Source organism: Myiozetetes cayanensis, unplaced genomic scaffold, assembly GCF_022539395.1.
Source record: "Myiozetetes cayanensis isolate MyiCay16 unplaced genomic scaffold, myiCay2020 scf3, whole genome shotgun sequence".
Taxonomy (NCBI): domain Eukaryota; kingdom Metazoa; phylum Chordata; class Aves; order Passeriformes; family Tyrannidae; genus Myiozetetes; species Myiozetetes cayanensis.
The window spans coordinates 53,631,528-53,645,602 of NW_026087521.1; the positions used below are offsets into that span (position 1 = coordinate 53,631,528).

The following is a 14,075-nucleotide window of genomic DNA, read 5'->3' on the forward strand; positions in this document are numbered from 1 at the left end:
TGCCATTTTTGAAGACAGATTTGTCTCTTATTAGGAAAATTGGTAACTTTGTTCTGGAATGATTTTTAATAGCTTCTTCTTAAATAATACCCTCTGGTGTCACACTGTGTACACACTGACTTTGGTTATGTCTTGGTTTTTTTCTCCTGTTAGGAGAATGGATATTTTATTGACATCTAAAATGGTTACAAGGCAGGAGGAAATGAATTATACAAAATTTAAAAGTAGAAAGCTAATAAAATGGTGGACTTGATAGATAAGGCAGGAAAATAAATCTAATTTGACTGTAACTTGAGAGCTTCCTGTTTATGAAGTAATAACCATACCCTGGACTAAACCAGCGTTAACCCAGGACACGGCTGTTATTTTGTCAAATTTGGCTGGCTCTAACAATTAACAAATGGTGGCTCAGATTTCAGCTTTGGTGTGGTAATTATTTTGATGCCTGGTGGGAAATAATTCTGTATCTCCTAAAAGGGGACCTCTGTGAGTTTCTTTCTCTGGAAAGTCCATGGGAAGAGTGCTCTGGCACAGGCCAGGGAAGATGTCAGAGCTGTTTCCTGAGGACTGTGCAGTGGTATAGCACTGTGGGAGTCTTCTTCTTTGTTTTTAACTTCTTACTTTGTGTCCTTGGTGAGTCCCCTCCTCTTTGTTAATCAAGCCAAAAATCCTCAGGCCCACTGGAGAAAACACTTTCAAGTGCTTTTCCTCTCTCCGCATATGGAAGGGGTGATGGAGAGCAAGAAGAAATGGACCCTTCTTTTCATTAGTGCTGTATTTTTGAGGAAAAAATCCATTTACCAAGAAGAGCTCCTTTCTAGCAATAACAATATCATCTAATTCCAATTTGGAGAGGGAAGTTGCATCCCTTCCTCTGCCTCTGGGACAAACGTTCCTGGGCTGAGGATGCAAACATTTCAGTTGAGGCCCAAAGACATCTGTTGCACAAGCACAACACTTTGTTTTAGATCCCACAAGTGTCCTTGTTCCAAGTAGGTCATTATATAATGGCTTTTGTATTTTCTCATTGCCAAAAGGGTCTGGGAGAATATGTTGTAACACCGTGTCAGTGCCTCCTGCCCATGCAGTCCCTCCTGCAATCATGTCATCTGGGTGGGACTCTTGCTTGATGTCATTCAGCCCAGGGCAGCTCTTATCTGTGCTACAAAAATACCCAGCTGCAACACAGCCTGCATTGTTCCCCCCTGGTATTTTGCAACCCAGGCTGTGGGTTCCCTCTCCCTTCTTCCCACTGCCTCTGGGGCATTCCTACCACCTCACCCTGCCCTGCCACACCACCAACACCCCCACTCAGACAGAGAAGGCAACACAGCCTAGAGCAAGGCTGCTCCTTCTGGATGCCTTGTAATGGTTGCTTTTACATATCCCCTTTGTGTTTGTTTGTTTGTTCCTTTTGGTACCCTCTCACCCCACAGATGACTGTCATCTTCCTCTGCTCCTTTCCCAGGCAGTTCCTGAACAGTGAGAGCACAGCCCTCACCACAGCAAGAGGGAGGACTAGGGGTATTTGGCAGTCAGCATAAGGAGAAGCAAAGACCAGGTCTTTTTCTTTATTCAGGCATCTAGAAGTGGTCATGGGTCAAACTAGTTGCACCTTTCACCTTCCCCAAAACTGTTCCGTTTTTAAGAGCTTTTCTGCACCAGGATGTGGCTGAACCTTTGGCCTATGTGTAAGCTGGCATTTACACAAAACTTTCTAAACAGAGTAAAACAGATTAGCAACAGGCTTGTCCTCTGATCTCTAGTGAAGATGGCTCCTGCCCTCTCATGGTTGAAGGCAGGTATGTAAAATCACTTGTTTGTTCTTTGCGAAGAAACACCAAATACCATCGCACGTGTTTCCTTGAGCTGGCTCCACACAGTCTGGCATCACCCTCCTTTAACACACACTGACACAACTGGGAAACTCTTCTGGGGCAGAGACTGATCAATTGTCATGAGTGAATGGACACGTAGCAAAGCAGGGTTGCAGTCCCCAGTTGTGATCTCAAAGCATCACCAAAATACAAAGTATAAGTAATAATGGAAAGAAAGTCACTCACTTGCTCACCCTTTTTTACACAGTCTTGTTTTTTTCCACAAATTATTCCATCCTTCCTGCATCTATCCAGTCCTAAAGAACAAGAACTTGTATAGGTTTTGCTGATGCACCAAACAAATTTTTACCAACACACTAAAGCCTGTGGATTAAAGATATGAGTGAGGTGTAGTTATCCATTATGTTTTTGTTACCTGCTTGTCCAAATCAATGAGCTTTTGTAGATATTTGATCATATAATTAGAATTTCTACTCTTTTGGTCCTTCTTCCTTCCTTTTTTTTTTTTTTTAATATTTTGGGGTAAGGTACAGAGCATTTCTCATAACTGAATACAGATCTGTGAAAAGACATCTTCTCAGAAAAACTCCAGCTCATAGGCAACTAACCTCTCATTTCCAAGTCTGAATCAAGTCTAACATCCAAGCAGCTGTCCCACATAAATGCCCATGGCCTCACACTCACACAGATCTCCCCCAGAATCACAAGCTCCCCCAGAGACATCCTTTTCCTTCAGAGCTTGTATCCACTTGGGAGACCTGCACCAATTCTCAAAAAAGACTGGAGGGGGATAACGTGAAATGCCAGGGACATGGTGCCCAGGGGTAGCAGACAACCAGCTCTCATGTTGATTTCCTGGCATTGATTTCTATTTCCTGACCACCCAAAATACTCTGTTTTCACCCATCCCAACATGAGAAATAGCAGTTCCAACATTTGAATGAAGTAATGCCCCTTAAGAGATCAAATATTTTTCTGAAGCATCATAGAAGCAATGTGTATTAGCAAGAGCCATTTGGGTTAAGCTCCAGCTGCCTCCCTCGTGCCAGGTTTACCAGGGTTGGTGCATGAGGAAGGAGAATGGGATTGGTTTGCTCTGGGTTTGGTTGGTCTGGGGAACTTCTTTCTTAAATCACAGAGTCCCTGCTCTGTCCTCAGCTCTGTCTATGTGGGGTTAAGCTGACATTGTGCTATTCAGGTGTGGAGACTTCTGCTCACAAAGTATTCCTGTTCTTTTTGCTCTTGTTTCTTTTTCACTGGATTTTGATAATCAAGGTCAAAGTTGAGAACCAGCACGACTTCCGGGACATGGCCAGCATAGTAGCCATGGCAAACACCTATGCCACCACCGAGCCATTCATTGACTCCAAGTATGACATCCGAATCCAGAAAATTGGCACCAACTACAAGGCTTACATGTGAGTGCATGGCTGTGCCAGAGCGAGACGGGAAGGAGACAGTGCTGTGGCTGTGACTGAGTCGGTGTCTGGGCAGTAGGAAGCTGAGTTAATTTCCTTGAAGAATAGCCCTACTGTTCTCTTCCCACCTCTGAACCCAGATCCCTCATCCCCCCATCATCTTCTCCATTACTCACCATCAGCTCATTGTATCTGGAATGTAAATCTCTGTCCACCTGTTTCTAAGATTCAGTTAGTTCCCACTATAACGACTATGCTCTGCCATTACCTCTCCATCCTGTTGTTGAAGGGCTCCTCTTTCCCAGCAAAATCCTCCAGCTCCAAGTACCCTCCAGTGGGACCTGAACCCACCCCCTTCACACCTGGAGGGAAGGGAATAAAAAAGATTGAGCCAGCTGAAACTCATGGAGTCCTACAGTGTCCAACCCATAGCAACACCCCACCCGCTGCCCAGCTGGACATCACAGTCCTGCAATCACATGAGGAGCTCACAGCACTGGGTACAAACGGCCACAGACGGGCCAGCATGTGGGTTTATGTGGGAGTGTTGCATATGTGCTCCTTGAGGCATGAAAAGCAGGGAAAGGAGGTGAGACATTTCTGTGGGTGCCCCAAAGCTCCTCCCTGCCCTGTGGGGTAGTGAGGTGGGTGGCAGGAAGGCAATCCTCAATGCCGGCATGTTTAAAAGTATTAGCAAGCATTCAGTCAAACTTCAGTAGTCGCCAAGCTGAATTAGAGATGCAACCACATGAGTCAGTAAGACACCTGTTTCTTCTTACTGCAAACCAGTAGATGAGAAAAGCCACACAGTACAGCTTCTCCAGAAGCTCCTTATCCAGCCACAAAATTCTGGACAAGTAGTCATCTCCAGCAATACACTCTTCAGGTTGCCAGATAAATTGCATATGTTACCTAACACCCACAATACTGTGAGTTTTGGGTCCATGTTTACAAACCTCCAGGCCGTAGTTCTGCTGAAATGTGGTTAAACAAGATCATCAGATGTACACAATCACATATTTTTCAGCTGTAACTGCCTAAGATTCCCAGTTGGATTCCTAGCACAGTGGTATTTAAGAAAACTAGATAATGACTGAGTCACATTCCTCATGGGAAGGACCTGTGGAACACTTGCCTACTTCATGTGATCTCAATGAAAGAAAATTTATTTTTAATCTGATCAGGTCAACAATAGCACAGTTGCCTAATATTACATTAACATCTCAGGGAGTCCAGTTCAAATTGGCCAAAGGAAAGAAGGTTTAAAATGTCAATTAAAATTCCCTATGCCTGCCAACACACCCAGCCTTGGCTCCAGAGCCTGCTCCCCAACAGCTTCTAACTGAAACAAAGGCCCAGTTAGCCTGACCATATTCTCTCCTCACTTATTATTCACTCACCATGCACTCATCCATACAGGGATCAAAAATAATACCAGATGATTGAGGAAAGAAAGCAGTCACACCAAGAGCTAATCCCACTTGGGAGTATAGCTGTGCAAACAATTGTTTGTTAAAGGAAAAACGTTTTCATACGAAAACAGTCATGAACAGTAAACACCTTAATGAGAAATGAAGTTTATTAGCAAAGAAAGAAAACAGCAAAATTCACCCAGTGACTAGTTAACCCAGAAGGTTGACTTATATTGAGATAACCATTTATGGATGTGAGTTTGAGAGAGGGGTACAGTCAGTCCCATCAGGGACTGTTCCTTCTGTCCCAGCATCAGACAAAATAGAAAGTTGTTTCTATGGTATAAATAAGTCCATACTATGTCCAAGGACAGAGGTGAGAGCACCCAAAATACCAGAGCTCTCACTGGTGTCCCAAATAGAAGACTCAAAATCATTAGTCATGCTAGCAAATCTCAGCCTAAAGGCAATTCCAGCATCTGCAGTAGCGTCATACTAAGCTACTTTCTTTGATCTGTGAGCCATGGAATCTATCCAGTATTTTGATACCTTCACCCACACATATAGACTTTAAAAGCCCCTTTCCTTCTGAGAAAAGACTGTACTGAAATTCTCCAGAATATGTTTACTTTTGCAACAAGCATCTGCCAGAGGGAGGATGCTGCAGGGTGACTCATGCATTCCTCCCTGCCCCAGATGTCCAATGCACTTCCTTCCAGCCCATGACCCAAGGCTTCAGTTCAGTTTCCCATTCATTTCAGTGTAGTGACTCCAGATTTACACTGCTAACAAACACCTACTTAGCCCATGCCTTGGGCCAGTCTCAAAACAGCAGATAAGCAGCATGTGATACATGTCTAAAATTCCACCAAATGTATTTGACTGCCATCATAATACGGGCGAAGAGAAAACATGAATATGGCTCATGTTGCGGGAGAAATTGGGGCAAAAGTTATGCTTCCACTCTCACCCGAACTGGGGACAAACAGGGGGTCATTTCCAGTTAAGACTCATGAAATGTTGTTCACTTTGAATTAAGCCAGCGGCTGCTGACTTGCAGGCATGGGATAATATCTCCACCAGCTCTTAGTAAAAGGGTAACACCCTTCCTTTCTAGTTTCATGAGTGTAACTTCTGACCTTGTCACCTCCAATTCAGTTCAGTGTGCTCTGCAGCACATACCACATCAACTGTGTCTAAACTAGAGCTAGTTATAGACTGAAATGGCCCAGGTTAGAGATGGTGAATATAGGACACCAACAGCTCTTGATATGCTCATTTATCCATTTATCCTAAACAATGCTGAAGGTATCCTGGTCACAAATCTGTTTGATGAACAGATCCCTAAGAGCCTAGAGTCCTTTCCTTTAAGATACCGCACTCTGTGTGGCCCCCTGATGTTTAGGATGGTTGGAAGCTCTTTGACTTTCACTCCCTGAGAAAAATGGGGTTTGAAGAAGGACATTCTTAAGGAAAGATTTTTGTCTCCAGTCTCCTCTTTCACTTCATAAAATACAAAAAGGGAAATAGAAAAGAAGCCATATGAGGAGCAGCTGAGGTCACTTGGTCTGTTCAGCTTGGAGGGACTGAGGGGAGACTTCATTGCAGTCTACAGCTTCCTCATGAGAGGAACTGGAGGGGCAGACACTGATCTCTCCTCTGTGGTGACCAGGGACAGGACCCAAGGGAACGGCCTGAAGTTGTGTCAGGGGAGGTTTAGGTTGGATATTAGAAAAAATCTCTTAACCCACAGGGTGGTTGGGCACTGGAAGAGGGTCCCCAGTGAAATGGTCACAGGACAAAGCCTGTCAGAGTTCAAGAAGCATTTGGACAATGCTCTCAGGCACATAGTTTGATTCTTTGGGATGGGCCTGTACAGGGCTAAGAGTTAGACTCAATGATCCTTGTGGGTCCTTTCCAACTCAGAATATTCTGTGATTCTGTCAGTTTAGGGGCACAGTTGACACCTGAACTGCTCAGACATGCTTGGAAGGGAATGATCTTGACAGAGGCTCTGGTGTAGGAATTTGGTGACTGACCCAGTGGGCTTCAAATAAAACTTTTCAGTTTCAAAACAGCAAAGGTCCCTAACAGGAAAGTTAGGAGTACAGCAGAGAGGTATATTTTATGTCTTATGCTCAATATTGACTGGGGATCAGTAGGCATAAATTAATCAAACAAATGAACCCAATGGCTAGAGCAGTGTTCTTATTTTGGGAGCTTTTCCATGTTAAATTTCCTTGTAAAACTGTCTAGCTGTGGTTTCATTTTCTTAGGGACAACACAGCTGCTTCCCTTTGGTACCCCAGGCACATTTTCTAAACACTGATGTCAAATCATCTTGTTGCTAATCAGACTCCAGGAGTTCCCATCAGTACTAATGGGATTCTGAATGCCATCTGCTACTGCAGGGCAATTTTCAGTTAAAAATAAATGTTAGCAAAGAGTGGTGCTTCCCATTGCAGAGCTGAAAAACATAATCCTAAGAATCCCATGTCAAAAGACAAAGAGAGTCTGAAGGTTGAACACTGACCTTACAGGCCATCAAAGGGCTTGTAACAGTCAAAGCTTGAGGAGAAATCCATTTTTTCGCTTAGAAAGTAGGACAGTAAAATGGATGTTGAGTGAAGGCAACAAGGCAACAAGGGGCAAGAGGTATGGAAACACATAGTTATTCAACACAGTAATCAGCACAGTAAATGCTCCTTTGCCAGCCCCTCCACTCCTTCAAATTTAAATTTCACTGCAACTATACATACCACTTTAGAAGAGAAATGGAAAAAAAGCACTCCAGGGTGTCTCTCACAAGAGTAAAGGGGAATCTTAGGTAATTGGCTTTAATGATCCAAGTTTATAGTCTATGGGGACATCAGTATTCCCACTGCTGAATATGGTTTTGCAAGTTCAGAGTCTCTTTTGCACATCATGTTGAAAAGGTGAGAGAATTGGAAGCCAGGGCTCCCACAATCTCACAATGAAGTGTTGCACCACATCTCATACTCTCATCTTAAATCTCTGCCTAAATCTTCTTTTGCATGGAGGTGCTCCCTGGATGTATCCTGTCAGCTTGTTGACTTGTCCTAGTTTGTACACTGTGGAAGGTTATCTGTACAACGTTGTCACAGCAGGCTGTTCAAGGTCTGCCTTGGGCCTAAGGTCAAGAAAAGGAAAATTTTCACCCCAATGGATGACAGTGAAACCCAGGACTTGCCAAAAACAGTACCTTTTTTGGAAATTAGCCATCAGCTGCAACTAATGAAATTCCATCAATTTTACAAGTAGAAATTCTCTAAGTCCAAACACAGTGAGCCACAGACAGGTCAGTGAAAAGACAGCATGATCATGTATTCTATGACATCAGTACAATTGAAATCAAATTTAGGTAGACATAGAATGTCAGAGCTGACATTTGTGAAGCTGCTCAGGCAAATATTTGCCTTGAGAGTTGGTCTTCCACGGACAGAGGATGCTACCCACTGCAGAATACAAGGGTGATTATCCCAGAGATCTTCTACACACATTTCAGCTCTCCCTAGGTCTGATTTATAAAGAAAGAAAGTACTCACAGAACCTGATGTGTGCTCAGGATTCCTTGGAGGTTTCCCTCTCTAACTCCTCATTCAGCTTTTCATGAGTCTGAACAACATATCCTGTATGGAGTGTTGTTCAGGAAGGATTTGGAAAGGCTTCTGGGAGGAAGAACCTCACCTCATCCCCTCCTGTCCAAGCACAGAGTCAAGAATGAGGACTGCAGTATGTGTGAGGATGGAGCAGGACTCTATTTTCATGTTCAGGTTATGTTTTTGGTTTGTTTTCCTAGGAGGACGTCCATCTCTGGAAACTGGAAGGCAAACACAGGTTCTGCGATGCTAGAACAGATTGCAATGACAGAGAGGTAAGGAAGAGGGTTTCAAGACAGTGTTAGCTATACTTGGGTTAGAAGGAAGGAATTGTATTTCAGGCTTTGGTTAATTGAGAGAACTGGTAAGTGAGGTCTCCTGGGAGGCTGGATAAAGGAGTTTTAAAGACCGAGTGTTTCCTTAAAAAATACTTAGGACACAAAGGCAAACTGTCCTATTTTGAAGAACAGACTGAAAGTACAGCTAGAAACCTACATTGCTAAATCATTAGATCTTTGGTGAATGTAGCCACAGGAAACAAGACCAGCATGCTGAGGTCAAGCACACCAGCACAAACATGTAGGGATAAAATCAGAAAGGTCAAAGCACAAAACAAGAAGTAACAAGAAGATATTCTAAGTACATTACTAATGAGAGGCAGACTCAGAAAAGTGTTTTTCTTCTGCTTAACAGAGGAAAAAAACTGTCAGCTAAACTGCTGAAAGCACTTTTTTGCTGTAGTCTCCCAGAAGCAGACACTGTTTTAGCTGAGGTCTTCTCACTGCTGAACAGAGCTGAAGGAATTCCCTTATGCATCTTACGGACTGAAATTTGCAGATGGTACTTCCATATCTTCAAATCACTGTGATATTTGCTAACACTGCAACTCCATGACACTGTGGACTCATGATAACATGCTTTGCTGTAACTCCTAACCCTATCCTGCAGAACTGCTATCAAGTCACTTGCTCTCATCACTTATTCTCCATCCTATTTAAGTAGATTATTCATAAATTTATAGACTTCATAGATGACATGTAGGCACTCACCTCTCGTGAATCTAAGATTTTTTCAGATTACACCTCCAATTTGTCAGGATCATGGTTAATTCTAACTCTGTCCATGTTTGGGCACCGCATTTGAAGAAAAATAGCAAGGAGCTGGAGAGAGTCCAAAGGACAATAAAAGGAACATTCAAAGAAAACATAATCAACCAGTGAGAAAAACATGCAACAATTGCTTATATAGAAGGGCAATCTCTGTATTCTTTCAGAGCAGATTAAAGAAATGTCTCCTCTTTGGGGTATGAGAGTTGTGCAGGTGATCATCTGAGGTCCCTTCTGCACTTTTAGTTGTGTGAAACAGGGAAGCCAAGCCAAGCCCCAGATCAGACACTGAAGGTGACTTGGCAAGACCCTAATAGTACTGTGGGATCTGGACATTATGATGCATACTGGTTATTTATAACACAGCTGAAGATAGAGAGAAGGGTAGACATTACCTTATTGCAGTGCTGTAAAACTAAAACCCAGATTCCTGCCAACCTGTCACACTGCATTTTGAAGGTTCATTTTATAGATGTAGTACCACAATTTACTACTCTAGCCTTATCCAGCCATAAATGCAACAAATCTCATTGAAATCTGTGAGTCATCAGTGAATGCAACATGGTAAGAGTGTGCTAAAATGCTCTGATGAGCAGGAGCAACCTGAAGTAGCTACTGTAGTGAACAGTAATCCAATAGATCTACATGCTCAGGTAACACAAAAATGGCAGTAAATCCTCTGCAAATGGAACCTCTGGTGCATGTGCATAAATACACTGCTTCTTCCCCATAGCACTACTATAGCACTACTCAGCAGCCCTGATGCTTCCCAGTGCTCACCTATGGCCAGCAAACCCTAAAGACATGCAGCTATCAGGGTCTCTGGCATGAGAAACCATTCCCTAAACCTGGCTGCTGAACCCGGACACCTAGAGATGTCCCTCGGGAACAGAGGTGGTTCCCACAATGGTGCTCCTGCACGTGGGGCCACAGCATTGCCTCCTACCCAGCTCACAGGGTCCCTAGTTCTCCTACTCCTTATGTTTCTGACTCCCCCTCAGACACTGCCTTCCTTGGAGGTCTGCAGTGAACGTACTTGGTCTCCTCATTAAGGATAAAAGAGCACCAGTAGTCATATAAGTCATAATCTTGCTTCTTCCCAGAGACATTGTGTTCACACAAGTTGATCATTATATTGTCAAGCTATGGGGACTCTGGCTGGCTTCAAGGACTTAAACTTGTTCTTTGGCCAGAACGGCTCTTTCCCCAGTCCCTGTAGGGTCTGCAAAATGTCAGTGTTTTCATGAGACTGTGGCCTTCCCTCCCCTCTCTGCATCTTGTCATAGTCCTGCTTACAGATCTGCTGTTCTGAGATGATTATTTTTATTTAAATGGCCAGGACTGCAGCACAGCTGCACAGGAAATAAAACCAGGCTGCCTCATTCCCTCCTCATTTCCACAGTGGGGGGATGCAGTCCCCCTGTAATACGCCTCTTGTCATTCCCTCTTCTCTTCTGACACCAGGATAGCTAAGGGGGCACCAACTCACTTTTCCATCCTGAGACGGCTAAAGAAAAGGACTTCAGCCTTTAGCTCTCCCTCTAACAAAAGAGTGCCTGGTCCATGTGATGAGACCACCTGACTAGGAGCAACACCCAGGGGATAGAAGAGAGGCAGGAGACTGTAAAAAGATAAAACTGAAAGTAAATTGTAAAATGCAGGAGCCACTGGCTTACAGATCAGGGAGAGGATGGCTACTAGCTAAATTCAGCACTCACTTTCCAATCCTATACCAGTCCCAATGTGCAGGACATCTTATCAGGAGAAAGCTGCCTGCATAATGGAGGGCTTTCAGGCAAAGCCAATACAAACGCTGAGGGACCAACACTACTGGGAGAGTAAATGAGCTAAATATTTATAGCTTGGCTGAATGACAACCAACTGGAGATCTGATGTAAGTACTAAGGAGGGAAAGAAACATTTTAAGGTGGCTTTGAGGGCAGAATTGAATCAATCTGAAATGAAGGGAAACTTTAGGCAAGATTTTTTTTTTTGCATCATCTTCTGCGCAAGAGAGGGAGGCAATGACCCAATAAAGTATTTGAAGGATGCCCTGTAATAAGGGCTCCCAAATCTCTTTGTGTTGCTATGGGCAGCAGGGTGGGTGGCTGTATTTGGTGGTCTGCCTAGTGACAGGTAATCTTAGGCCATGCTTCTGTGCTTTCTGCAGGTACAGACTCTGGGCAGATGCCTGTGCAGAAATGTTTGGAGGTCTTGACATCTGCGCTGTCAAAGCTGTCCACAGCAAAGACGGAAAAGACTATATCATTGAGGTGAGAGCATGGGGAACCTGAGTGAGAGTCTGCTTCAGGACGTGTATCTGCAAACACGCTGCATTGGAATTCACACCCACCAACGCGCTTGCTTACCCCTACACTGCCCTGCAGTCTCTGCTCCTCCATGCTGACCTGTACCCTCAAGCTGTGGCCCACCGATGTGTAAAAAACTGATTAACAGTCCCAGCCAAACTGGCAGATATGCAGCAAGGTGTTAGGGCTGAAGTGCCTTCATTTCTCGGTGTGGACTGTGAAAGAAAACGGAGAGCCTCAGAGTGCTTGGCCACCCCAGCCTTCCAGCCTGATAAATCCCCAGAGAGCAGAAGCTTATCTGCATGGGTGCAGATGTGAAACTGCCTTCTTATCAAGCACATAACAGTCTGTGAGTGTTGCTGGCAGCCCCCAAACTTTGGTGCATCTCAGTGCACCATTACCCAAGTTACATCCTTCCCAGCTAAGCACTCACAAAGCCAGTACCCCTCTCATAGCTGCTGGTAGGGATCAACAGCATCATCAACACTCTCATATTCAGCCCAACCTGAATATAAGCACTAGATGATGTTATAGTAGTAGGCATGTTAACCTACCCCCATTACCCAGACAGAGGTCCAGTAGGTGATTTAGTCCATTAAAAATCTCAGTTTCTCTCTAAACGAACCTATCTTCTTCAATCACTTTAAAGGGAACCTACTAACAAAGATCCTAGCTGCATCTAATTTGAAACAGGAAAACAAACGGTGAGACTGTAGCAAAAACTCCATAAGCAACAGGAGCAACCTGATTTAAAACAAACAAACAAATAAACAAAAAAACACACACAAAACATCAAGTGTATTTTCTAAAATCTTTTGCCCAGATAGCATTCACTACAATAACAGGCCATTAAGACAAAGCACCACCAAGTTACCATGGCCAGTGTGTACTACAAAATTTTGTATTCAGATCTGGACAGACTGTGGCTCTGAGAGTTGAAGTTCAATGTGCTCCTTGCCAGGCCAGAGGGCAGACATGGAAGTTGGGTAAATAGCACATTCAGATTATCTTAACAGGGCAGAGACGGAAGAGCTGGCCAGAAAATCAAAGTGGAAACTGAAGAGATGCTCTTGGGGAGAGAAAATCTGGCAAGTAAGAAGTGCCTCTGTCAGTATGTGACCAAAGGAGGCACAGCATCTGACCTGCTGTAAACTCCACCAACACAGAACAGCTGAGGGAAATGAGCAGAGCCAGCCTATGGCTTCATGCAGGGGTGCTGACACACTGGAAAGCTATGTATGGGAGAGCAGTCCCACCCGCTGAGGATTGGGATGCTGATGAGAACCACATGAGCCCTCCAGTGACTGCGCATTCCTGCATTATGCATCTGCTCTCCCCAGGGAGGGGAGCAGTGACCTGTCAAAGGCCATGTGATATAAGCGTGCTGCCAGCAACTGAATGCTGCCGAGCCTCTGTCTTTCCTGAATTGATGGGGCTGGGACTGATGGGTCTGCTCCCGAATGCAATTCATCAGCACCTCGAGGAGCATCCCCCAGAGCAGTCTGTTTCCCTGCTGTGCTCTTTTAAATCTCTCTGCCTGTGTAGCTGGGAAAGGAAGAGCAAGAAAGCAGTCTGGCTAGAGACAACTGTAAGAGCATTTGGACTGTGTCCATACATGGTCAGACATGAGATGTGGTTTTCATATCCCTGCATCTATTCTTGCACATAAGCCTATGTACGTGCACACATGGCTAATTCTGAGCTTAAAGATTATATGCCTCCATCTGGGTATGCCTCTGGGTTTTCACATCTGCCACCGTGTGCGACTGACTGGGTGAAAGGCACATCCACACACTAACAGCCATCAGCAGCTTGCACACAGAGAAATGCACGCTAATACTCCTCTCTTTGAGACCAAGGTAAACAGGAATGGAGCTAATGGGACACAAATCAGAAGAAACACAATAGTTTCAGATGGGTCATACTGAATTATCCCAGTGGAGATCCTGATTGAGCAGGCCTGATGTATCAACATCCAACAGGCATTCAGGTGCCAGGCTGATGGACATTGTCGGGAAAGGAGCACAATAGTGAAATATAAAGAGCAGAACAAAGCCAAACCGGCACCTTTTCTACTTTATGCAGATATGAGGGACGTGTTGACAAGTAATTAATTGCCTCCAGCCAACTTCCCGGAGTACTTTTCTTGGTCTGAAACTGATCCCTTGTTTTGCTTTTTTCTTCTGACACTGGGAGAAAAAAAGTTATCTGACAGTGTGACAGTTGTATTTTCTTGGTAAGAAGGAACAGTGTGCTGTGACATTTTACAAGAAAGCACGCCTAAATGGGCTGAACAAATAAGGAACTTGCACAATGCAATCACTGGCAGTAATTAATTTAATTTTCATAGTGCAAAGTAGTTCTTCAAGAAA

General features: G+C 44.1%; 1 protein-coding gene across 4 annotated transcripts in view; it reads left to right on the forward strand.

Moving 5' to 3' along the window:
- Positions 1 to 14,075, forward strand: part of SYN3 (synapsin III) — a 196,793-nt gene that overhangs the window by 165,081 nt on the left and 17,637 nt on the right. For all 4 annotated transcript variants that reach the window (XM_050323705.1, XM_050323704.1, XM_050323707.1 and 1 more), the window contains 3 exons: positions 3,114 to 3,256; positions 8,489 to 8,563; positions 11,565 to 11,667. In XM_050323705.1, coding sequence (XP_050179662.1) covers positions 3,114 to 3,256; positions 8,489 to 8,563; positions 11,565 to 11,667 — 321 coding nt within the window. The remainder of the gene's footprint in view (positions 1 to 3,113; positions 3,257 to 8,488; positions 8,564 to 11,564; positions 11,668 to 14,075) is intronic.